The sequence below is a fragment of the Acanthochromis polyacanthus genome, chromosome 15 (genome assembly GCF_021347895.1).
Source record: "Acanthochromis polyacanthus isolate Apoly-LR-REF ecotype Palm Island chromosome 15, KAUST_Apoly_ChrSc, whole genome shotgun sequence".
NCBI classification, from domain to species: Eukaryota; Metazoa; Chordata; class Actinopteri; family Pomacentridae; genus Acanthochromis; species Acanthochromis polyacanthus.
Window position 1 is genome coordinate 14671806 of NC_067127.1, and position 25214 is coordinate 14697019.

A 25214-nucleotide genomic window follows, 5' to 3' on the forward strand; every position below is an offset into this window, starting at 1 on the left:
TTGAAATTGACGTTAAAAGATACAGTGCAGCTGATAGCTGTGAGGGAAGAATTGAAACCTCTATCAGTGTAACCTTAAGCCTCAGGGGAAATGGAAGGTTCACATAAAGCATCATTTGGGAATGATGATTCCAGCAAAGTGCCCAGTAAACTTCCCCCCTTGGAGACATAATACAGCAGGGAACACCACTGGAATTCAAACTACAGTACTGTCATTTGCTACTGCCATGCCCATGCTTGTCTTCCAAATGTCCCAGGGTTTGGCACTTTTCTCTGTTTGGCAGTGTGACTGTTTTCAGCAACACATGAAACTCCGTGGTGCTGCAAGCCTCACATCACCAACGTCTGCTCGATACACTGCACTGAGCCACTTTGCTGGGCTTTGTTTAAGGAGGTAAATTGACATTTTGGGGGGGAAAACATGTAATTCCTCAACTGTGTCTCCCAAAATGACGTTTCTATACAACATAACTGGATGATGTACTAGAAATGTTTCACATTCAAAGAACCACAAAGTCCGAGTTCAGAGATGACAAAGACCAGGGCATAGGTTATTTTGGAAGTTTAGTTAGGCACCAAAACTGCTTGGTTGGGTTGAGAAAAATATCACAGTTGGGTTAAATTACACTCCTTCACAACTTGTGTGAATTTCTAGGTTGCCAGGGCAACAAGTCCTGCTGTAATTTACCAAATTTTCCATTTTGTTTAAGTGCAGTTTTTTTTACTGCATTTTTGAAATAAACAAAAAATATAAACTGAATTAAAAATATAAAGAAGTATGTTCAAATACATTTGCAGGTCTATCCTAGCTTTGCAAATATCTCCTTTTTATTGTGTAGATGAAACGGTTAATCAAGTTTAATACTAGAAGTATATTTTAAAAATCGATACAATTAGTGACAATCAGCAGAAACATAATTGGTGTTTTTTGAATATACATAGATAAGCTTGTTAAATAAGAAATATCTTTTATAATTACAGATTGTATTCACAACAAAATATTGAATCTGTTCTATATATCTACGAGTAATAAGCATAAACTGTCAAAATACAGTTTGATCTCTATCTATCTATCTATCTATCTATCTATCTATCTATCTATCTATCTATCTATCTATCTATCTATCTATCTATCTATCTATCTATCTATCTATCTATCTACCTGTCTATCTATCTATCTGTCACATGTCATCATTTTTCTACATTTAAATGTCCTTCAATGAAGCAACAGTAGGAAAGCAATAGAATATACAGTGAAAATACCCTGATTACTAATGTGTGACATTATCTGGGGAGGAGATGCATTTCCCTCAAACGTTTTTGAGAATGTAGTTTCGTTGTGCAGGACGTCATTTTATGGAGACAGAGCTCAACTGTAATCTTGTGGAGAGTTAGATAAGAAGACCGATGAGACTATGGGATGTGAGCGTGTTATCAATCTTCCCATTGAACTAAAAGAAACGACAGCAAAAGTCTGTGTTTTGTAAAATGTCAAATATCTTCAACATCTAGAAAAAAAAGCTGTGTTCCCTTTGTTTTTCTAGCATTGTTTTCATAGGGTAGTTATCTCTGAATGCTGAATCCGGTCAATCTGCTGACTGACCGTGTAAGAGACATGTGACAGTGAGACTTTTTCAGTCATCCACGAGTAGACATTTGTAAGCTATATGTATAAAATAGACTTTAAAGAGTACTCTGTTTATAGATATATACAGCTATCTTGTATGGCTTTACCATAATGGCATGCAGGAAAAACTAAGACAAGCCTGAAGATTTAAACTACCTGAGTCATTTTCTCTAATCCTCTTGGTGAGACTGGGGGAGTAAAGGAAATTATTCCGATCTATGCACTGAAATGATGGAAATCAACAAAGGATAGATCCAGATCCAATTCACGCCTTGTTGTGAAAGCGCTTTTTAAGACATTCCGATGCTTCTTAGATATATATATACACATTTATGGCATGTCTCATATTCACAGTGTAAGGGGTGATGGGCGTGAGGAGAGAGCCGAGGTCTGCAAGAAAAAAGGAAGCGGGAGGCTTTTTGGTGCAGTGTGTGTGAAGCGAATGCAGAGATGACAAAAGGGAAAAAGACGAGAGCGGGCCGGAGGGGACGTTAGATGGTGAAGATGTGACGCCAGGAAAAGTTAAGCCCTTGGCTGAGCGAGGCCGTCGATTTGAACCGGGCATGAATTTGGATATGAATTGAGTCCATTAGAGCCAGCTCCTCTAAACTACTCCTGTCACCCTCTCTCTCCCTGCTTCATCAACATCCCCTGGACACTTTAACTATCACTGTCTCCTCCGCTGTCTTGCTGTTTGCAAACATCAAACACCAACGCATGGTTTTTAAATCACCGACGCCTTTCTAAGAGATAGTAGCCCGCAACAAGGACATTGATCGTTCAGCCTGACAGGGTAGCACCATATCCTCCACAAACACCCTCCATTTATTAAACCTCGCTGCACGTTTACACTGAAATCAAGAAAAAAAAGTCAACATCTACGGGCGTTTTTTTCTCTTAGAGAAACTTAGAAATGCAAAGAAGTCAATGAAAACAGAAAATCCTCACAATAATAAATCAGTGCAAGTGAGAAAATCCTTCAGGGTTTTGTTTTCCACTCGAGCATCTGAGACTGACCCGGCTACTTTCAATCTGCATCATTTAACATAATGTGCCCCTGGGATAAAGCCAACTACAATTTACTTCCTTACATTTCACTTCCATTCCTCATTTTGCTCTGTTTTACCAACACGTGTCTGTATCCTGCATTCAAAGAAATAATGACAACATTGCCTTTATCGTTTATTTTCCTCGCACACAGCTGTGGGCTTGAAAAAGAGAGAAAGAGTTAGAAGGTGCCTCCTTTTACCCTTCAAGTCAAAGTCTTCGGCCGCCGAAGCATGTGCTTAGCTGATAAGAAGGCCGGTTCCTCTCTCACGAGAAATGGATTTTCATTCTTCAACTCTGCTCTTTCCTCCATCTTGAGGAATAGGAAATAACTCTTTGTAGCCTGTTTCTGTGCCACTGTAACACCCTTCACTACCACCCTGCTCAAATCAGCTACATCTTGGTCACTCTTAGAAACTCTACTTCCCCCCAAAAAATGAAAGCAATCACCTGAGGATAGAAGAGGACAAAATAAAGGGAGTGTTTTACGCAATCGATGGAAGGTCTAGAAATGGTGCAAAAATGCATGAAAAGTATAATGCATAGATCAGTATGTGCTATATCATTCAGCGATTACATTTGTGTATATCAGCATTCAGTATGTACATTCAAATAAACCCCCCAAAACTGTAAAGACGAGGCTCTACGCTTCCCGTGGTTCCTTTACTGCACAACATTATAGTTTGTTTAAGTCTCATATATCGAGCGAGCATAGCAGGCTATGTATTCTGCAGACTAACACTGATTTTTCAGAGATTTTCAGTGATTTGTTCTCATTTGAGGTTGATGAAATGAGTGGCGGGTGGTCCCCATGCTTCCACATCAACTTATGTTTTTCTTTTTTTTGATGACTCTGTGGTTCTCTCTTCATGCCATCATCATATTCACCAAAATCATCACCATCATTCCCTGTTTTATCACCACAGGCTTGTAATTCCAACCAAAAGTATCAAAAAAATCATATGTATCATGCATAACAAGTTACACTGACAGTCCCTCTCAGAAGCCTGGTATTGTTATATGGCGTTCAACCTCTTGGTTTGTTAGAATAAAGAGCTCCAGTACTTTCTGTCTCACTGTGTCCTCTACCTGGAGTTACTTGTCTCTGCTAGCCTGTTGTTCATGATCCCCAGAGCTCCAACCCCCCAGAGAAACCATTATGGCGAGAGCTGCCACAGACTGTTCTGGGATATCCGTTGGCAGACTCAGACAGCTGCTTCTGCATGATGGCCAGAGACACCTTGTTAGAGGCTGCAAGGTCTTTCATAGAGATCATCTCCCCTGATAGTCTGCGTCCCTCAGTGTCGCTATCACAGGGTCCATCTGAGTCGGGCTTGTCGAACCGACTCTGGCGGCTCTTGGAACCCGGGCGGATGGCGTTGCGTCTGCTCAGGAAGGCATTGGCCTTATTGCAGCGCTGGCAAAACAAGCAGCTCATTTTCTCCAGCATCCAGTTGAGCACCTGCTTGATGACGATAGAAATAACGTTGAAACAGCGAGTAGATGCAGCACACGCCCATTAGCATGAAGCAGCAGTTGGCCACCCTGTAGAGGCTTTGGTATTCGTACGCCGCGCTCTGGCTGCTCACAAAGTCCCCAAAGCCGATGGTGCTGAACGTGACGAAGCAGAAGTAAAGTGAGTCTAGGTAAGCCCAGCCCTCGACGGGGGAGTACATGGCCGACGCACAGCACGAGATGGTGATGGCTGACAGGCCGAGGATCAGCATCACGTGGTACACCGAGGGTTTCCATCCTGGCAGGGAGTAGGCTGAGAAATCGTGGCGGATTCCTGGTGGGAGCAGACCGCTGTTCCTGATCCGTCGCTCCCTCACGGCCTTCATCACCACGGCCAGGAGTGTGATGATACGCTCCAGGAAGAGGTTAAAGAAGAGGATGGTGGCAGCGCAGCCCAGAAGCCCGTAAAAGATCAGGAACACCTTGCCTGCAATCGTCACAGGTGTTGTCATCCCAAAACCTGCAGAGACAAAACAGAGACATTAAAGTCTTATATCTGAAACTAAACGTTTAATTCTCTCCTACAAGATGCTTTGAGCTTTCTTACAGGAAATTATATCTCTTGTGTGACACAAGGGACGCGATGAATGAAGCTTACATCCTGAGTCTAAACATATTTTCTTAACAATTAAAAATTCTGTAAAGGAGCAGAGTGATTGCAACACCAATAATGTGCAGAAAATACAGAGTAATAATTAGTTTTGATGGTTTTGTTTGTTTATTTTATTAAGATCCCCTATTAGCTTTTGCGAGGCAGCCGCTATTCTTCCTGGGGCCTTCATAACTTCATTTGTGACACTAAAATGCAACATGTACACATAATGCATACAAATCAGAATTATAGAATACATAAACGATACATACAAGAATACACATACACAATAAAAATGACATACATGTACACAACTCATGCTGAACCAAAAAACATGCAACACACAATACGCCCACATTGAATAGCCATAAAAATAGATTTTGTTCTTCTGCAAAGATGCCATGACCCAACAATAATAATGATTAAAGAACGATCTAGCTCAGAAACTAACCATGATATCAGTCTCCTGAACAATGAAACACCAAACCCTGCATCCATACTATTAATTACATTCACAATACATACAGTGTAATTGGAATCTGTCTTACTGTTGTAACAGTGCAGCCACTACATTTGAATTTATGATTTATTCTAATTTAACTACTGTATTTTACCAACTTCTGCTCTCCTGAGCAACTCATGGATATTACTAACTGAAATTTTGTGCTGAGTAATAATCTTTTAGTTTTATTTTAAAGTTTACTATGTTCCTCTGTTGAGTTCTATAACTGGGGAGTGAATTTCATTCTTTCATTGCTCTGTATATTACTGTATATTGAGTAAATGACTTAGATAGGGTAAAACGATTTCCAGCAGCATGTCTTCTTGAGTAATTATGTGTTTCTGTACTACAAGACAATTTATTTTACAAGCATTTGGCATTTTTGTTGTGATTATATTCCTAATGAACACCATCAGTCAGTACAACAATCTATTTTTCACATCTAACCAATGGAGACTATCATGCATTTTAGAAACATTCTCCTTATCGCCACAGGAAAGAACAACATGTGCTGCTTTATTCTGTAACATGGTGATGCATGAACGTAAGCTTTTTATTGCAAGGTGACTGTTGTAACATCATGGAACAGAATCTTGAATAATTGATTATAGTCGCTGTCGAGTCATTGATTAAACCCCTAAACACTCATCTCTCTGTATCGGGGTTACATGTTTAGGTTTGTTGTCATGAAAATGATCCCTTGATACCTTCAAAAGGCTTAGATGTAGCTTCACACTGTTGCTTCTTTTAGAACATGATGGTCTATGAAGTCCCCACCTCTATTTCAACCCATCTCTCGAACATGGAATTCGATTTTGAAGAATATTGATGACAAAGAAAGCCCTGCAGGACTGGCTCCTTAGGTTTAAACCCTGGAAGTCTGAATCTGTGTTTTTGAGGCTGTCACATGTACATGGTGTTGCCTGTTTTCTTCACACACTCAACATGTCTGCCATCATATAAAAATATGGCATGGAGCTGCTAACAAGGCAAATAACTTGACTTTTGCCAGGAGGGAGTCTTTGAAAAGAGGCATTACTGAATGCAAGCATCTGTTTTGTTACATCTAGTGTCACTATAGTTCAAGGAAGTAAGTTTATATCATATTATCATATATTTATATATTTATCTTAAAGCAATTTGCATAGTGAAAAGCCTCATGAGGCGGTAAGTACAGCATATGTTTACATACTGTGTTAAATCTGCTGTTTATTGCTGTTGGTCAGACTGCAAATATGAAGGACTTAGGGGTATATAAAAGTGAGAAGGATGCCAGGAATAAGCTTTGGTAAGCTCTCTGAATATGTTTTTTTCCCCCTCAGCTGTGTGATTTGGCTTCCTGCTATCTTCTGAGTTCTTAGTCAGTTTGACTGAGTGTTCCAGCTGAGGAAGGGGCTATTAGACGAGAGGATGCTTACGGATTTTGCTGCATGTTGAAGGAGCACTTCTCAGTCTTGAGGAGCGTCACAGGTGCAGCTCTGAAGTTAACATTTGCTGATGAGTGTCTTGAGTGCAGCGTTGTTTCCCATTAGGCCAAAAAAATATTATACATTCTTCCAGCATTTTAGCTGCCTCCATCAGAGGAGGAGATGTAAGAACTAATTTACAAAAACAATTATTTACCTCAATGTTTTTTTCTAATTAAATGAACCCACAGGGCAAAATACACTATATAGGGCTTGATGTTAGTACAGAATTTAATTTCCAGCTATTAAATAGTTAGGTTTAACTATTCCACACCAAAAGCAGCCACTGACATTCTCATATTGCAATGATTCAAGCTTCTTTCATTGGTATGGCAGTATTTGTGGGGTAAGATTCCAAACACATGACTTAAATGGTCTTATCAGTAAAAACATTCACATATATTCTAAAACATCTCATTATAGAAGCTTTTGGCTGCAACGGCCCACAGATGCGCTGACATTAGACCTCTTACACATGTCGTCCTGATGTGTGATTTTTCATGTGCAAATGTTCTGCTCCCATATGTATACATTACAGGGATATTTGTATGCAGACTTACATCCCTCATATTTCTATCTCAGGGCCGATGTGCACATGCACACAAACTTGAACACACCGACAATGTCAAGCCCCTTATCCACGCAATACCAGATGGTATATTTGTCAACAAATAAAATCGTGCTGAAAGATCAACCATTTCACTTCCAGGCCAAGGTTAATTGATTTTTCCATCATGGCTATCCTCCATTTCAGTCTTCTCAGAGCATTAGGGCGGCACTTTCTCCCCTTTTTCCAGCAACCATCCTTGTCAGGTAATAAATGACATCAATATCTAGACAATACTTCCTTTATGATAGCCAAAATGGCTTTTTTGACCTTATCTCCAGCACTGAAAACCACTCTCATGTGGGTTTGCTGTTGACATGTTGGGTCATTTAGATCAGGGCTGATTGATACAGATTGTTTTATAGACAAGAGGGAATATAACCCCTACATGTCCACACATGTACACACACTTCACCGCCTCACACACGCAGGCAGACAGACAGATATTCAGACCCTTGTAGGGTTTTATACCTCGCTCCAGACATCAAATCTGCTCTTGTGATAGTGAACATGCTGAGTAACCGAGCCAAAAGCAAGGCAGGGTGACCGAAAGGTGAGGGGCAGCGATTACCCAAATTAAACCCTTCAGTGAAATCCTATTTCACTGTTTCATAGTTAATTAATTAGCAACCGAAGACTCTCTTACAGAACTGAATCATAGGGAAAACAGATTACATCTTCTCAGCGAATGGAGAGACAGTCTTCCGCACCGTCTCTCATTACCAAGTAAATTACCTAAGAGAGGAAAAGGCACCGGGCATCGATTCAGTGTAGCATTTCAGAGCCATTACTCCAGACTACTGTGTCAAGACGCATTAGTGAAAACAGAACAAGAATACAAAGCAAAAGGTGGGTAAGTCAAAAAAAAGAAGCAAACTCTTTGTTTCTCAGTTTTCTTAATTTAAAATCCTTGATTAAAGACTCCAACTGATCAATCTTCCGACTGTGATCCTGCTGCTGACCTCGCTCAACACTTTGCACTCCGAGCTGAGCCATTTCATTCAGCTGGACTTGATAAGGCAGGAAATCATATGTGTGCAAATCCAATTCAATCAGAGCCCTGAGAGAGTATTTATCCATTAACATTAAATAAAATATGCTCGACTCAACATAGAAAATGATGTTATATTCTAATGGTTAATGATGCATACATACATAATTACACACTAGAGATTCAACCAGAGGGAAAGTGATGGAAATGGTGCCATTAGTATCCATTAATTACAATTTGACAGTTTTAAGAGTACAAGAAGATGAAGAAGGTGCTTTGGGGAGATGAAATGTGGGCGGGGGAGGACAAAAATAGATTTTAGGCTGTAGTGACTTCAGTATTTAGGTTGGCTTTTATCACCAAGTGTAAATCACATGTGCTGAGCAGCTATCAGAGAGCCGACACAATTTAGACTGAGCAGCTCTCATTACAGTCCAGTGGCAAAATGCAGTGGTTTATTAAGCCGTGTAGTAAATTTGGGGTCTAAACAAATCCCACAGATTACTGAGGGTGATGCTAATAGATATATTGACGGACTTCGTGAATGCTCTCCATTTCATTTTGCTCCACTTAGCAGACCGCTTGCCTCTGAGCGGCAATCAATCGTCAAATTTTACACAGAAGAACCACTCTGAGCTGCGCTAAATCTTCAAGAGTCATTTCATTATCTGGAGAGTTTGTAGCACAAAGGAGTTAACAGCAGCGATTAAATAATCTATAAAGGGCACTGTTGTTCGATCTCTCCTCAGCTCAAGGGGTGAAAGATTATAAAATGTGCTATTCTAATGAATAAACTGAATAAACATAGATGCATTCACAAAAGTGACATAGGAGATAAAGAAAAATATGAAATATTTAGGTTACTATCAACAGGTGCTTAAAATGTCAACATTAATGATGTGTTAGTTCACTTCTCAGTACTTTCCAAATTTCCTGCCCAGTCTGTGGCATTCAGCCCAAAGCCCATAACTTCCTACTGAGGATGTAAATCTCTAAAGCAGCTATAACCAAGATTTTTATAAGGACAGTTGATCAGATGGTTATATGTGAAGTGAAAGGGTCTGCTCACTGAGACAAACCCACAGATAATTATCATCTAACTCTACAGCTCCCATCTGCTCTAATGAGTGTTTTAGTGGACTTTGAAGCTCTAAATGTGAGACTTGCAAGTTTTGATTTTGCCCAACTGCTCCAATCAGCCTCACCTTCCAGCTATAGCAAATTAAAAAAAATAGATACATTTTTTTTTAAAAATGCTGAGAAAAAAGAACACTTAAAGGTGCAGACGGTCCAGATATGTCCCTCAGTAGTTGGTGGAGACCAAAAACAGAGCTAAAAGAAGACTAATGTATTGTAAGGGTCACTTGTAAGTTGTTTCTGATGCCCAAAAGCGGCAAAAACTAGTTATTGCATATTTAAAATATGCACCTCCAAGTATGAAGCTTCATTCATTTAAAAGCTGTATAATTTCCTTTAACAGCTTCCTGCTAGCTTTTAGTAAATGCTACTCAAACAGGAGTAAATGGTGTGTTTGTTCCAAACTATGTTCAGCTGAGCATTTGGTGCACTAGTTAGTATTTAGGACAGCAAGCTCGTGTATATGGGATTGACTCAAAATAAACTACTGTTTCCATGTCTATGATAATGAAGGCACAGGTTGCCCAGTGCAACAATAAAGGTCTGCAGCAAAGAGGAATCTACTGCAGCAGTCTATTCATTTTAAAACGGCGATTTAGGCACGTTATTTCGATGCAGAAGCAATTGTTAACAGTCCAAATGCTAATTAATTAGTTGTTGATTCAGAAGACAATAACAGTGAAATAATTTACTTGATCTCTGGTGTGTGTGTGTGTGTGTGTGTGTGTGTGTGTGTGTGTGTGTGTGTGTGTGTGTGTGTGTGTGTGTGTGTGTGTGTGTGTGTGTGTGTGTGTGTGTGTGTGTGTGTGTGTGTGTGTGTGTGTGTGTGTATTGGAGTTACTGCAGTTTTCCTTGGAGCTGGTGTCACGATTGATCAAGGCCCACTTGACAGCTTTTTGCAAAACAAAGTAGCCAGAAAAAGATCTATTGATTCACTTTGTTGGGAAATAGCCTCACAAGGACAGGTATCATATAGCTGAGCATATTTTTGTCTCATGTTTGAGCCACCCTGCTCGTACTATGAATGAGTTCAACTTGGAATATGAAGTAAAATCTAAAATGATTATCAACAGATGAGAAGATACTGGGAGGACAATGCCGGAAAATATTAAATAGAGTTATTTTAAGCAGGTTAAAGCTTCTAATGGACATCCAGATGAGAATAAAGGGCTGCTAAAAGCACTTCGGGTCATGTTTCTGTGAAGGACATGCGCTGTACATTCACTGCCTTTCTAAATAGTACTGAGTCTGAAGGTCACTAAAGACAATATCCTCCCCCACAACTCCCTGAAGCCTTGAAAATGGACCCAGAAATTCATTATTGGACTGATTTGCAAACCAAAAAAAAGAACCCAGTCTCTGCGTCCTCTTGCCCCATGTCCCCAAATGAATGCGCTTAAAAAACAAGCTCCCAGTCAAGCCAACTGTGTCCCACTAGTGGGAGCAGTCTTAAATTGGCCTGATAAGAGCAGCAGCAGAAAACGCCACGCATGCCCGTCCCCCTCATGACTGTGTTTCTGTGACGAACAGGAAATCATTAGTCATGGGTGCGGCGTGGTGGGGGTCTGCAGCGAAGGACAGAGGGCCGAGGAAGCAGCAACAGACCCGACCCGAGACATCGTCGCCACACCATCTGCTGAGGAGCTGCCAAGATTACTGGCAGACTGGTTCATAGCAGCAACGTTCACACTCCGATGCCACTTTTACAAAAAGCAGATGATAGAATAGGTCGCATTTTGCCAAGTTTAGTGTGAGATGCGGCCATATTTTTGCATCTGCACACACAAATTAAGCAAAGACTGTAATATTACTAGAGAAAAAAAAACACCCAAAGCCAAGACGTGCAAACAATATTTCTATGGGGCCCTGAAGCAAAACAATGTGGCTTTGAAGTTCATACCCAGCACACCCACACACAGTACAGGCAATACATTAAAGTTATCTACTCGTCATGTCAAAGCGCTGGTAATGAGCGTCTTGTGCTGCACAGGAATAAGAAATTTTGGACTGATGTGGCCATAAAGAACCATGCGGGTAACATTCATTAAAGCAGGTCAATAAAAGCAATAACAGCTTCTTTATACACTATAAGAAGTAATAGCATAACCCTTCTCACACCTTATCCCTTTTTTTTGGCATGATTTTCTAAAAAAAAATTGACTCCTCTGAAAATGAACTCAGTCTTTAAAAAAAAAAAATTCTATCTCGATCGTTAATTGACCGACAAAAAGAGCCAGGAGCGCTGATGACTCCACCGTGGTCAATATTGATTTATTGTCAAAAAAAAGCTACATTCTCTTTGGATCTGCACCAGCATGTATCCCTTTGTCGTCATTTTTTTAACCTGTCTTTCATGTTTGCAGAACCAAAAAGACTGTTCACAGATAATGAAGTCTGGGTGTAAAGAAGCAAAAACAAAATTAAGATTCATTAAGTGTTCTTCTACAAACAGTAACAGAGATTTTGTCCTTCCGTGTGACTGTGGAGTCATTCTCTCATCAGATTAATAGCTTCTGTCTGATGGATCTAAAGGCTGTGTCCTTGTGCCTCTTATTATCTAGTACTGTATGCACTATCAATGTTTGAATAAAAGCTTAGGTACATAAAGCCCTCATGTTTTATTCCCCAGAGTAAACACACCTGTCCAGGTGGAGCTTTTGAAACACTATCGTCCTCAGATCGAGGTGATAAACCTCCATGTTCAGCTAACAGCTAATACAGATATGTTCATGAAAATACAACTGTATGTCTTTCATAGCTCTGCTTCATATTTTTAGCTACCTCATGAAAACAACCAAACAAGAAAGCAGCAGGAAATGAATGCTCAAGCTTCAGCAGACATTCGATTTAATGGTTTTTCATTGCTGCTAATGTGAAAGCATAAGTCCCTGAAATTTAAGGCTGTGCAAAAAAACTCAATCTCTGTCAGGAACTGCTACGTTACTGACAGCTGCAGTAATGATCTTGGATCATACATAGAGAAACCGCAGAAAGCTGTCTTAGAGGAATGATGAAGCAATGCTCTGTTGCTCACAATTAAATATTTTTTTTAACTTTCTATTAACTGAATGTGCCCACTATGAGTCTGAGACTGTTTGACTCCACCAGAGGCTGCCAGCCTGGAGGTAGCAGAATCATTTGTGAACGCTGGCACTGGGACAAGATATTTTCAGGCTATGTGTGATCAGTGTTTTTCAGGGATAATAATTCCTTCATTATGAATCAAATGTATGCCAACTCAGTGTGTCCAAGTGTCAAAAGATGGAAGAGTTTTGTGTGAGAGAAGCCTGTTCATACACTGGCTGCCCAAAAAACCAGTGCAACCATTGGCTGTGAGGTGTTTTGGAGCAATGCGGTGCAGCTCCAGTCAGCTGAGCTCCACAGGGTAGATTCTCTGAGAAGCTCATGTGGTTTTACTAAAAGAACACAATTCCCTAGATAAAGCAGAATCAAGAGCAGAGTTTCCTCTAGTTCAAACAGATTAAAATGCGTTATATGTTTAACTCCCGCTATGTGATCTATGATCTCAGCCTGCAAGGATGACATAATGCTCTGTCAATTTTTTTCAGGTTGTAATCTAATCATGATAATCGACCATCTTACTGATTCAAGGTCATGCTCAGAATTAACGTGTTGCTCTTTGGTGCAGAGACTCTGGGATAGTGTTTGCTCTTTTTTCAGTCCCTGAGGCTCAAAGGAAAGTGATCGAGTCTGAGAGGATTTTTGATTCATCTCAGATCTGACAGTTGTACATTTTATAAAATTCCAGTATGTTGTTTGCGTTTAGCCATTGGAAAGATGCACCATTGCAGCATGTCGAGCTGCTGTCCTCCTGTCTCTCTGGTCTCATACAATCAGCCCCTCCTTCATACAAAGAGACACATGGACCACTGCCAAATCCATTCACCAACCTACTGTATCTTATTACCATTAATAACCATTTATACACATGATTCTAATAAATAAATGTTCTTCTGGTGCAGACATGGAATAAGTGTCAACATTCATGCCGGCACACTCCAAGTGTGTGTCTGATTTTCCAGCATCGATGTAACCTGGCAATAGCCAGATTAATAATTGTGTAGTACTTGATAGTACTCCATAATATCAATCTGGGACCGCTCCATGTAAATCCGTTCGGAGGAAAGAGGCACGGATTGGACAATGCAACAATATGTCCCGCCTCTGACAGGTTTGTTTTTAGCCAATCGCGGGATCTTCACAACGAGCGGAGCGGTAGATTAAACTCTTACCAAAACCCGTAGGTAAAAAAGCACAAACATCTTTACCATCCAGAAATGCGCAAAGCGCCTCTCGTTGTTCTTCCTTCAAAGAAGCGATAGGAGATTCAGCTAAAACTGACTTAATAGCAGCATCTACACGATCGTTGTCCTCCGTTGCCATGTTTGTTTTGATCTACTGGCGCTTGGTGTCGTCTTCACACCCGGATATCCCGCCCCACACACGAATACTGCTGCGTGATTGGCCCGTGCCAACTTGGCTCTGTACGAACAGTGAATGCGGGAGCTGAGCAAGATGGTTTCTTGAGAGATTTGTGAACTCACAAATATCGCGAGAAATCAACTTGCTGGCAAGGTTAGCATCGATGGTTCCCAAAACATACACAACTTTCAGGGGACAGACTTTTCTGCTTATGGGGAAAGTTTAAAAACTCTCATACCTGCAAGTCAGCAGGGGCTTCAGCCGCGGTGCAAATTGGACTGTCAGAGAAACTGATGATGATCAAAATGTGAACACCAGAGTAAAAAGCTACAGTGTCTGTCAGAATTAACCCCAACAGGGAGCAGGTCAGAAGACTGCAGAGCAGAGAGACTTTATCCCCTCTTCGCCTTGCCGGTGCAAAGAGCAGAATCAGTGAAATGCTAATCAGTTTGAAGAGGAGGAAGCCTGGCAAATTTGCTGTGTCCTCTAAAATGATCTTGGTATCATCTTGGCCATGATGATTTGAGTCTGTGACTTACTGTACGTAGGCGAGTGTACGTCTTAGCCGGTCAGGGCAGATTTATGATCCGCTGTGACAGAGCACAGAGGTGTGTACAGCCATCCTGTACGACAGCAGTTAACTATGATGGGGATTTATGGAAGCCTGTGCTTCTCGGTAGGTTTGCTTTGCGTGCACACACAAGCATATAGGCGCATGCCCAGACACACACAAACACACACAGATTTCCACACCACACCAGGAAGCAGCCAGGAAGGAGAGGAACTGAACCTGTTCTTAGCCCCGCTCAGGACGATACTGACTGATGATGGCTGCTGTTGTTCTCCCTATAGCAGTGTTCTAATGTGGTGCAGACAGACCATTCTGCATCAGCACTAAAAAGAATGGTTTGGCTATGAGGGACTAAAGGCAAAGTGACTTTAACTTGCGTTTTTCCCGACGGCCATCAGAGGGTGACTCTGTTGTTACAAAAAAGTCAGATTGTAGAGAAATCTATTGAAAAATTACTTCTCACTTAAAATTATATTTCAGTAAACATTTTTAAAGACTGGTCTGAAGACTTTCTGAATACAACGTGATCTTCATTTTGTACATTATGGTCCCACTTTGGGTCAAAGGGTTGAGGTTAGATCCACTCCCCTCTCTCACATCCTGTTTCAAAAGAGCAATATGGCGGATGTCAGATTCCAATCTCGAGGATATAAAATGCTAGTCCACGAACCAGTGGGTAATGTGAAGTCACTTGGTTTATCTTTTATTTACAGACCGTTGTTCAGACTCACAGAGATGCTGGTGTGACCGTAGACTCTATTTTGTTTAAGGAAAATACACCTATATGGTGTGAAAATACAAGTGTAACTGGTTTGCACATATTAGTTTAAGTATCTTTTATACCTGAGCACAAAATCTGCAAAATTGGAATATATACTTTAAGTCAATTTTATGCATTAAAGTTCTGAATTCTTGGGGCGTACATGTGGGAGAAAAGAAAGTCTTTTGTGGCTCTAAAAGGAGCCGACCTTTTTCACAGATGACATGCCACAATGGGAACAGCAGAGGAATAAATAATGTACTTAATGATGGCTGACTTCCATTTAGTTTTTTTTACTCTGGTATTATACGTGCTCGCTCACTGTGCTGGGGCTCACCAGGACAAATGGTACTTTATTAATGTTATTAGTAACACCTGTGTTTTTCCCATTTTGCAGAGTCACAACGTCTGCTGTGACGGGGGCCTAGGGCGAAATCTGAGAAATGTATTCAAGCGATGTGCCTTGCCCCCGCGCACAACGGAGACTGAAGACTGTAATTCTGAAGATGAAAAGAATCAGGAGGTGTGGAGTTAGAAAGACCTCTGTATCCTGCTCCTCATCTCTGCTCGAGGCTATAGAAGCTACCTCAGCTTCTATAGCGACCAAGCCAGCTACCAATCTCATGTATTAATTCTCTGTGAGTTATTTTTTTTCATTTCTTTTGATTAAAAATTGATTAACTTTAAGGCCTTGAATTCTTCAGTAATTTGGACATAATCCTATATGTAGTGGTGGCACAATTCAGCTGAACTTCCTTGCCTGGGAGACAATTTCTGTGCTGTACACAGTCTAAAAAGACCTCCAGAGCCTTTCATGTGACTGAAGGCCCTCTGTTTTCCATTTTTAACAGTGACATTTCCTCTGAGTCTGTGATTTCACAGAGTAGCCCAGGAGATCTAAAGAGAGGGGTGGGGGGGTGGGGAGGAGACAGCAGCAGAAACAAAGAAGAGGGAAGAGTCATACTGACCAGCTTCAAATGGATCTATAAGGTGATCTTCATGTAATAGGCAATGTATTGTTTGTCCAATATGAGCAGCTTCTATTTCATACTACAGAAGCACACGATAAAATCAAAATGAGTGGATGATCGAATCCAACTAACTGAGTGTGCTGCAGAAAAAGTCCAAGATAGATAGATGCTAGTAATCATCCGTGTCTGGGACAATGCAGAAGTGAGAGACGGGCAGCAAGAACAAGTCTGAAACATTGCTGTGTGGCAATGAATTTGCTTTCACAGATTGCAAACCTTTCCCATCCACCTCCTGAAAGCACATCCATAACATACAGCAACAGCAACAGCAACACAGATGGTTTTGTCCCAGCGAGGCAGCACGGCGCGGTTAATCTAAACAAGAACACGACATCAAAGCAAAAACACAGCCTGCCTTCAGGAGTCCACGCAGTCCATCATGTGACATTTCACACTGCTTAAATGCCAAACACACGCTCCACCAGGCTGAGGTGACATTGTCTTGTAACCTCAGAAGCACATGAATTAGAAAGCGCGGTAGAGTACAGTACAGAGGACAAATTTGGCGGGCAGCTCTCCTCCAGATACATGGATCCTGGTCAGACAGGCGTGTAATAGTTGCACAAAGCTCACAAGTGTGACTCAATGAGAGTCCGCTGCCAAATCAGCACTTTTTAAATTGGCGCGAGAAGATGAGAAGAGGAATATCCTCGAAGCCATTAGGCCTGATTGTTTACCAGCACTGCAGAAATGCAGATGAGGATATGGGTGGTTCTTTATTTTTTGTAATCTTCTCTTGCATTGATCACAATATAGAAGCTCCGTAACAACCGTGCACGCTCACACTCAACCCTACGGCCAGTTTAGAATCACCAATTAACCGACCATGCATATCTTTGGACTGTGGGAGGAAGCCAGAGCAGCCAGAGAAAAGAAAAAAAACCCACGCAGGGAGAATATGCAGATTCTACACAAAAACATTCCAGCCAACCAGCAGGTTTGAACCCACAACCTTCTTACTGTGAGAGGAGAGTGCAAAGAGTGTTGCTCCTATATCAAATCCAGTGTTCATTAACAGGAGTCTGTAGACGCTCTGCTGAACTGGTACAGTCTATTATGATTTCCCATATTCTCTATGGCTGGTGTCACTGAAGTTGGCAGTATAATGACTCTTTACGCACCACTTCACACAATTTACCTGATATATACAAGCTTTGAAATGAAATCATTTTGCGGACATAAACATGATATCTTAGACCTCAAAGAACCCATTCAGAAGTTCTGCAAAGTTGTGAGTCTTATTCATTTTGGCACTGTGTCATGCCTTGTAAAAAATCTTAATTTACTGTCCTGGCAGAGGCACCATGGTACTATAACTGACCCCATTTGAAACTCTAAAGTGCTGTTTCAGATGCAACCAGCTCAGTTTGAAGGCATGTTACATTCTTGCATATGTTCTTACGCAGCAACAATCTAATGCTTAGCTTGAGAGCTCTACTGTACGGTTTATAATGCTAATAATGTTCCCTTTCAAAATTTGTAAGTTACCAGTTTATGAAGTATTGATTTGATTCTTGGGGACCTTGGAGACACTACATTCAAGATTCTGTAGATAATGTACAAATCCATTCGGACATTATATCCAATAGTCGCTCTCCTTTTAGCTCTGTTTTGGTCTCTACCTCGAGGGGAACATGGACCTTTACCTGCTATATGCTTCACTGTGTTCACCACCTTGTTAATTTTGTCTTCTATATGGTGCTGGGCAGGTAGTGTATGGGGGTTTCTTTGCTGAAAACAGCTGCCAGGAAACATTGTAGACGAGACTGAAACATGAGTAAAGTTATGTTCTGCAAAGCCAAAGCGACGGGCTCAAAGATGTCTTAACACATGTAGAATTGATTGGGGTCTATAGATTTAGGCGATATTTCTTTCTGAGTTTGACGCATCACACACTGCCATCTGATCCATTAGTAATGTAGAAATTATTGATTAGTGCAGCTTTAGGATAAATTATGAAGTGTTTCTACTGCAATTCAGTACAACACTATAAATTGCAACATGGAAAATACCACACAGTGTCTTTAACACCTCTCTTACATAAAGTGCCAGCATAAACAGTTCATAAGAACATAAACTGAAGCCCAAAGCCTAATGAGGAGAACTTTGTTTAAGCATCACATTTCAATCCAGTGGCTTGTGATGGAGGAGATGATGAGGATCTCTGTGTATCCTGAGGGAAGAGCAGCTTGTCATCTCGCTGCAACACACCTCTGTACAGACAGCACTATTTCATCTTCTCTTAACCCCGCCTACCTGTGACATTTCTCCCCCTTTTGTAAGTTCTAGACTACAATGAGGTTACGTCGGGCCTCATATAAAGCAAACACCGCATTTGTTGTGTTGTGTGTGCTGTTTGTTGAACTGTGTTATTTGCCTTGTCTGCCTTTGTGGCTTGTCTGAGTGGGTGGATATGAGTGTGATGGAGCAAGGAGCTGCTGTATCTGCCAGGGGCAAGAAGAGGCAGGACAGAATCTGCCCCCAGGAATAAATAGCCCAGAACACCATACGAAGTTGCTGCTGAATAATGTGTGGAAAACTGCCTAACAACCAACTGCCCTAAGTGACTTTGTCCACTCAGTCTCAACAAGTTAAAAGCCATCACTAAGTACACTTGATTCTCCAACAAGTATTCCCACATCAGCACTTCCAAATTGACAAAGCATTTCTCCGAAATGTCATTGCGGCAACTTACAAAGAAGGCATCGTACAGGCCTGCAAACGGCCACGGAGAGCTGTCCTAATTGGCAGTTGTCAGCTATCAATCAGCCTTGGAGGTTATAAATAGCTTTTGTATTGATGGAAACTCTGTTTACTGAGCAGACTCTTGTGCCCTCCTTAATGAGAATGCAGACAGTAAAGCTGTGTCTGAAAATGTAGGCCAAAATACAACACAAGCAAAATGTTGGAGGCTTCAGTTCAATGAGACAACGGAAAAAACACAAGACTAGCAGTCTATTGCCATGCCAGCCTGAGAGACCCCAGACACTTAAACCAAGTAGACTAGGGACAGGGAGCCTCACTCAAAGACATGCTTGTTAAAAATTGCTTATCAAGCTCAGAGAATTTTGTAGCTTCTGCAGTCTGTGGACCACATCGCCCTGCTCTTTCCAACATGTGGCATGAACTTAAAAACGGGATGATGTCACACAAATGTAACAACTTCTCTCACATATGATAATGCAAAGAACAACAACTGACATCAACTGTCGATGGAGTTCTTCTGTCATCAGTTTTACAGACAATGATGGTCGACAGCGAAAATGCTTCCTTTGTACCCCAACATACACCGGGAACATTTGGGAGCGAGGTTAAGGAGCGGCGCAGTATCCAGTTGTCCTTATACATCCATTTAACTTGTTAAAATGCCAAGATTTGATTATTTGAATGTCTCAGATTTACCAGCAGGTTGATAGCGTCTTGGTTTGGGCTTTGTTATGTATTTGTTTGTTCGCTGAATGTTTCATTTCAAAATATTCCTGCAGTTTTTCCTCTTGACCAGTGTCTCCCCACCTAATAGTCTGCCTCACCAAATGTACATTGTGGATATAGATCTGCCATTTTCACTGCTCGCTCTCCTCTCCTACTCCTACCTGCTGTTTCCAGAATTCCCTTTGAAAACGAACACAACAACCCCCCAGATATAACCCTCTACCCAGAAAATGGCAAGTTTTGAAGAAGACTTAGATCATGCAATAAGCAAAGCTTGCTAGGTTCTTTTTGTGAATTAGTCGTTTTAATACCACCGTTCACCACGTCTATTAGTTTCTAGGGGCACCATCACTGCATCTTGGGCTCAGCACATCCCCTCATTATTGGTTTTAATAAGCCTTTTTGTTACACTGTAGCGGAACGATTGTGAGGTTCTCCAGCGCTGACACAGTGCTGTGGAGGTCTTTGCATTCTTTTTTTTGCCTCAGGATAAACACCTCAAGCTACTCGCTTTAAAAGACTGTCTTAAAACATTCCCACTCCTCAATACACTGTTTCTGTAGTGTGTTCAGACTTACGGGCAATAAAATAGTTGTGTTGATGCCGAAAACCTGTACTTTTTTCCAAACTGAAAGATAATCATGTATCAGTGGGGAAATCAAAAAAGAATTGGACAAATGAGAAGAATAGACACAAGTATTCAGGATCTCCAAGATGAGGATTCATCCTTTGGTCCATAAATGGTTATACATAATTTAGTGTCTGCAAATTTGTATTTCTAGAATAATTTACTGAGAAATCATAACCTGCTGCTCGTGCTAAGGTAAAAAGAAAAATGACCACAAATAATCATACCAAATGTCAAGACAGTATATCCAATAGTATCGTCAAAGAGAAAATTTTGTGTTGACAGAAGTGGTAGACTGTCTGCCCCGACCAGCAAACAGACTGACCTTGCCATCCCTTGGAAACAGTATTTCTTGTTCTGTTGTCAGCTGAGACACTTCACTGACAACTGGCCTACTATTGTGTGTTATGATTGAAAATTCCATGTCATGTTGAGCTTGTTTTTCTCAAGTGCCATTTTAAGGTCAACAGCAAATTTTCTATGTCAGCTTTTCAGAAAAGTTGAATGAGAAGAAAAACCGGACATTTGGAAATCTATATTTCCATGACAGCTGAGCAACTTCATCTCCCGAGAAAGGCCAACAAATAGCGGATTTTGTCGCCTTTGTTGAGACCACATGTTAGAAGAAGCCTGCAGCGTGTTTTTATGTGTCACATTTCTTGCAGTATTTCCCTGAAATTCTAAAACAACACATCCACGGTTGCCTTTTTGACCTGGCCAGAACCCCAGGTAAAAAGCTGCCTGAAGTGGTCACAGCCTCACATTCATTCTTCAAAGCGATATTGTGGAGGCACATCAAGGGGAGCAAAGAGTCACTGCTGATTTGAAGCCTCAGCCACAGCAGTCAGAAACGGAAAGAGTTGGGGAGGAGCATCTAGAGTGCACAAGGGGATGCCGTTCAGATAAAGAGTTGTGTGGGGAGGCCCTGAAATCCCTTTTATATTACCGGCTCACAAACATCCAGGAAAACTGGCACACGAGCCAGAGGGTTGGGGAGGGTGGAGATCAAAGCTAAGATGAAACTCCAGACAGAAATCATTGTGAGCATATGAAAAAGACAAACAATGTAGCGAGAATCTCAACATCACTTTTTTTTCCCTCAGTTCTTTCCCCCCCCTCAAGCAGCTGAGTCAGATCATATGATCTCCCTGTCGGGGGAAGACGATGATGCTGCATGACAACTGGAGTACAAAGGATTTCAACCTGCCACAGACATGTACACAAACACAGCTGCGGCAGTCCTCTCCAGCGACTCGGCTGAGCTGCGTGCACGAGCTTCCTGAGAGGTCTGTGCGTTTGTGTATCTAAGAGCAGAAGGTAGAAGAGCCAATAAAGCTCTCCTGACAGGTCTACAGTAAATAAAAGTGTGACAGCTTCTCTGCTCGTGTGGATCCAATTCTCCCCGTGCACCCAAACGTAGCCATCAGTTTTCCTTATCTCCTGCCTCGCCACTGTATTCAATTAATAGGAGGTGCCAGGGGTATCACATTCTATATGAGTGTGTTTGTTCGTCGAGGGCAAGGTCAGAGACAGACAGCTGCTGTCAGCTCAAATTATTACCTGGAGTGTATTCATTTGCTCGTTCATCCATGCACGTTCACTCACCCACTCGCAGTAAGCTCCCTCTATGTGTCTGAGGGTGTTGGGGATGTGGTGTGCTGGTGCCATCAGGCATGCAGTCCACCACACCGTTGGCCCTCGGGGTGCCCTGGGAGGGACACTTGCTCTTTTCTGACCTATTGCACAAGTAAATGTTAAATGGAGGGGAGGGGATGTGGGGAGCAGAAGGGGCTTCTCATTGACATTCCTGTTGGTTTGAACGGAAATGTGGCAAAGAAGAGACTGCACCCATGGGTGCTGTCCTATAGCCAGGGATGAGTGTGCCGTTCCAAATGGCAGGCGAGTCAGATGTCGCCCCCGTTGCCAAAGTCCCTCACAGCCAAATTGTAACACATGACTGGGGAAAAAAAAGAAAAAGAAAGAAAGACAGAAAAATTGTAATATGTCATTCTGTATGTAAGCCAGTGGAAAGGGAAGCAGCCCACAGGGAGACAGCTCCAGTCCTGCTGACATCCAGACTGAAAGTAATGATCTGATTATTCAACAAACAGAAACCATATTAATATTAATCATTTACCAGGACATGAGGTCCCAGATCCTGTCACTATTTACACTACAGCACGCTGAAAGATTGTGTAATTGCTGTCTTCGTGGTGGGAGCTCATTATTATGCATTCTTCTTTATTTCATTCTTGCAAACCTTCATATGGTTGCATTATTGAAAAAAAAAATATGACTTTTCAGCATGTATTTAGAGGACATCATGCCTGCAAACCAAAAGGTCAGGGTGGAATTCGGTGAATGCTGCAGAGATCAACCCACCTATAGTCGACACCACAGTTCCAACAAAATAAAAAGCTCCTGTAAAATCCCATCTTGGCCTCAGAGCGTCAGCGCGGATGCCGGCGGCGATGGCAGCCTCGTACTCCCGCAGGAACGAGTTGAGGTCCTGCAGGCTGATGTTGAAGGTCTCACTGAAGTTGTGGAGCGTCCCGTTCCAGCGGCCGTGAGCCCGCAGCTCTGAGGGCCTCTCTATGGCCGAGAAGACCGCAGCGCCGCACAGCAGGTACAGGAGGATGAGGATGGCGAGCAGCACGAAGCGGCCGTTGTCCTCGTTGAAGTGCAGGGAGCGGCAGCCTTGCAGTCGCTGGCCAGGCATCATCCAAATTTCAGCACCACTCGCGCGTCGGACAGCGACAAGCTCCACATCGGAGACGGCATTCACTCGTCTACCCTCTGGAAGTCACTGTCCTGCTCTCTCTCTGCACTTCTACAGGCAACAGTCCCCCCAGTGAGCCCACCACGTTGTCTCATTGTAGTTGTGAAGTGGTATTCTGTGCGACTGAGAGGCAGAAAAACGACCCACTTGTGGATATTAGTCTGTAGATCCGCCGCAGAGTTAGTTTCATAACGCGCACATTTTTCTTCTCACACTTGTGCCAATGCAGTTGAGGGTGAAGTGGACTGCAGCTTAAATCCAACAGGATGCGCTTCTTTGTACAAAAAACAAGCAGCAGCAGCAGTAGTAGTAGTAGTATTATCCGGGTCCCCTGCACCAAAAGAAAAAAATGGATCTCCCGCGAAAAGATCGGATTTCTGTAAGTTGTTGATTTTTAGGCGCTCTCGGTTAAAGTCCTCTCCCGTCAGGCTCGACTGATCTGGAGGAGAAGTGTGGACGCTTTATTTGGATGTTTTAGTAGCACGCTGCACCCCATCAGCGCATATGGTCACATCACTCTTCGCTGTGAACCAGAGGAAATACGGGATCCCACCACAGAAGAGGATGAAAAAAAAACACCCTGCTTGAAATGTGCAGCTGGCAGAGGAAAAAAAGGCGCATCCTCGTGCGTCCTTGAGGTAGTCTTCAGATGACAGGATTTACATTTTCACTCCGTTGCAGCCCGTTGTTACCTTTGTGCCATGCGCACTGAGGAGGCTCCTCTCAGTGGAAACTCACTTTGTGCACCGTGGGCGCAAACACAGACACGAGTAGCTCTCTGCACTAAGCGGCTTTTAAAAAAAAGTTCCTGAAAGCTTCAGCATGAAGCCAGGGGCAGGGAAAACACAATGCTGATCAGAAATGGTGGAAAAATCATTTCTTGTAAAAAAAAATCTCTTTTCAGTTAATCAATTAGACCTCAAGGAAATGTCAACCAGCTTGGCAAAACGGGGGAAAATAGCAAATTCTCACGGCAGAGGAGCTGAAAAATGTCTCAAATTGTCAGGATTTACAGAATATTAACACAATGAGAAGTGGTTATAATCTCAACCTGCAAAGCAAAATACCAGGTTGCCAAATAAATGTAAGTAAAGTGACTAATTTAGTGGAGTGTGAATTAAGGGAAAAAACAGTCAACTATTGTTCTGAAGGAGCCTAAAATTTAAGGTCAAATTGTACAATTAACTATAAAATACCATATCTTTCTGTGTCTGGCCTGCTGCACATGTGACATTAAGACAATGGTTGAAGACAGACGGACATGATCTCACCCTGCTGTCATCCTTTCACTTGATCCCAAATGAATAACGATCTGGTCAGGATGCTCTTAAAAACCCAGGGAGAGACTGGGTCGAATTACAGCAAGTCCAGATTTCCAATACAACAAAAGGACATGGTTGAGTGAACCTCTACCTGCCCTGTGAGGTTCAAATTACAGTTCAGGAAGAAAAAAATCAGGGATTTTTCTATCGGTTTGGTTGGTCACATAGTGGAAATTCTAACAAAATCAATGACGACCTGGAGCTGCTGATCCATGAAAATACCCGTGAAAACATCGACTGATGCTTTAAAAAAGGCAAGTTATCCAGCTGAGGCGGAAGCAGTGACTTTCTGTCACAAATAAACTTTGACTTTGGAACTCACAAAAATAAAGAAGAGTCAACATTAAGAGAATCAGACTGTGAGAGGCAGAGCATGAAAATGTGTGTTTAATCCATATTTTTTATGACAGGCAGTGGCTAATTTTCCAATAGGAAGACAGTAGAGGGTTTGCATAACCCACTTTATTGATTACACTCTCTAATGTAGTTAATTGGCTTACAAATATCAAGGCTGACTGCAGAACAAGGGCATCCTCAGCACAGTTATCGCAGCTACCCACAGACTGTCCCTGTCAAATCTAATCTTTACCTCAAAATGTAAGAAAGCCCAGTAATAGGAAAAGACATCAATGAAAAGTTGTGTCTAGGGCACTGACAGGAGGCCTATCTCTTTATTTAATTATAGCCTATGTTCTTTGTAGCGGAGTACACGCCTGACTGCTCGAAGGTTCGGGAAAAGCAGCAAAGCACAACATGCAACATCAG

At 41.9% G+C, this 25214-nt stretch overlaps 1 protein-coding gene and 1 long non-coding RNA gene across 2 annotated transcripts in view; one reads left to right on the plus strand and one right to left on the minus strand.

Moving 5' to 3' along the window:
- LOC127537386 (uncharacterized) overlaps positions 1-15904 on the plus strand; it is a 30588-nt gene extending 14684 nt beyond the window's left edge. Inside the window, exon 3 of the long non-coding RNA XR_007947007.1 lies at positions 15655-15904. This is a non-coding gene — a long non-coding RNA (uncharacterized LOC127537386). The remainder of the gene's footprint in view (positions 1-15654) is intronic.
- On the minus strand, positions 1022-23981 carry kcnk12 (potassium channel, subfamily K, member 12). Its single transcript, XM_022209611.2, is given in 4 exon segments — positions 1022-3814; positions 3817-4165; positions 4167-4648; positions 22731-23981. Coding segments are annotated over 4 exon segments (1227 nt in total). The 5' UTR covers positions 23071-23981; the 3' UTR covers positions 1022-3758.
- Between the last annotated feature and the right edge of the window lie 1233 nt (positions 23982-25214).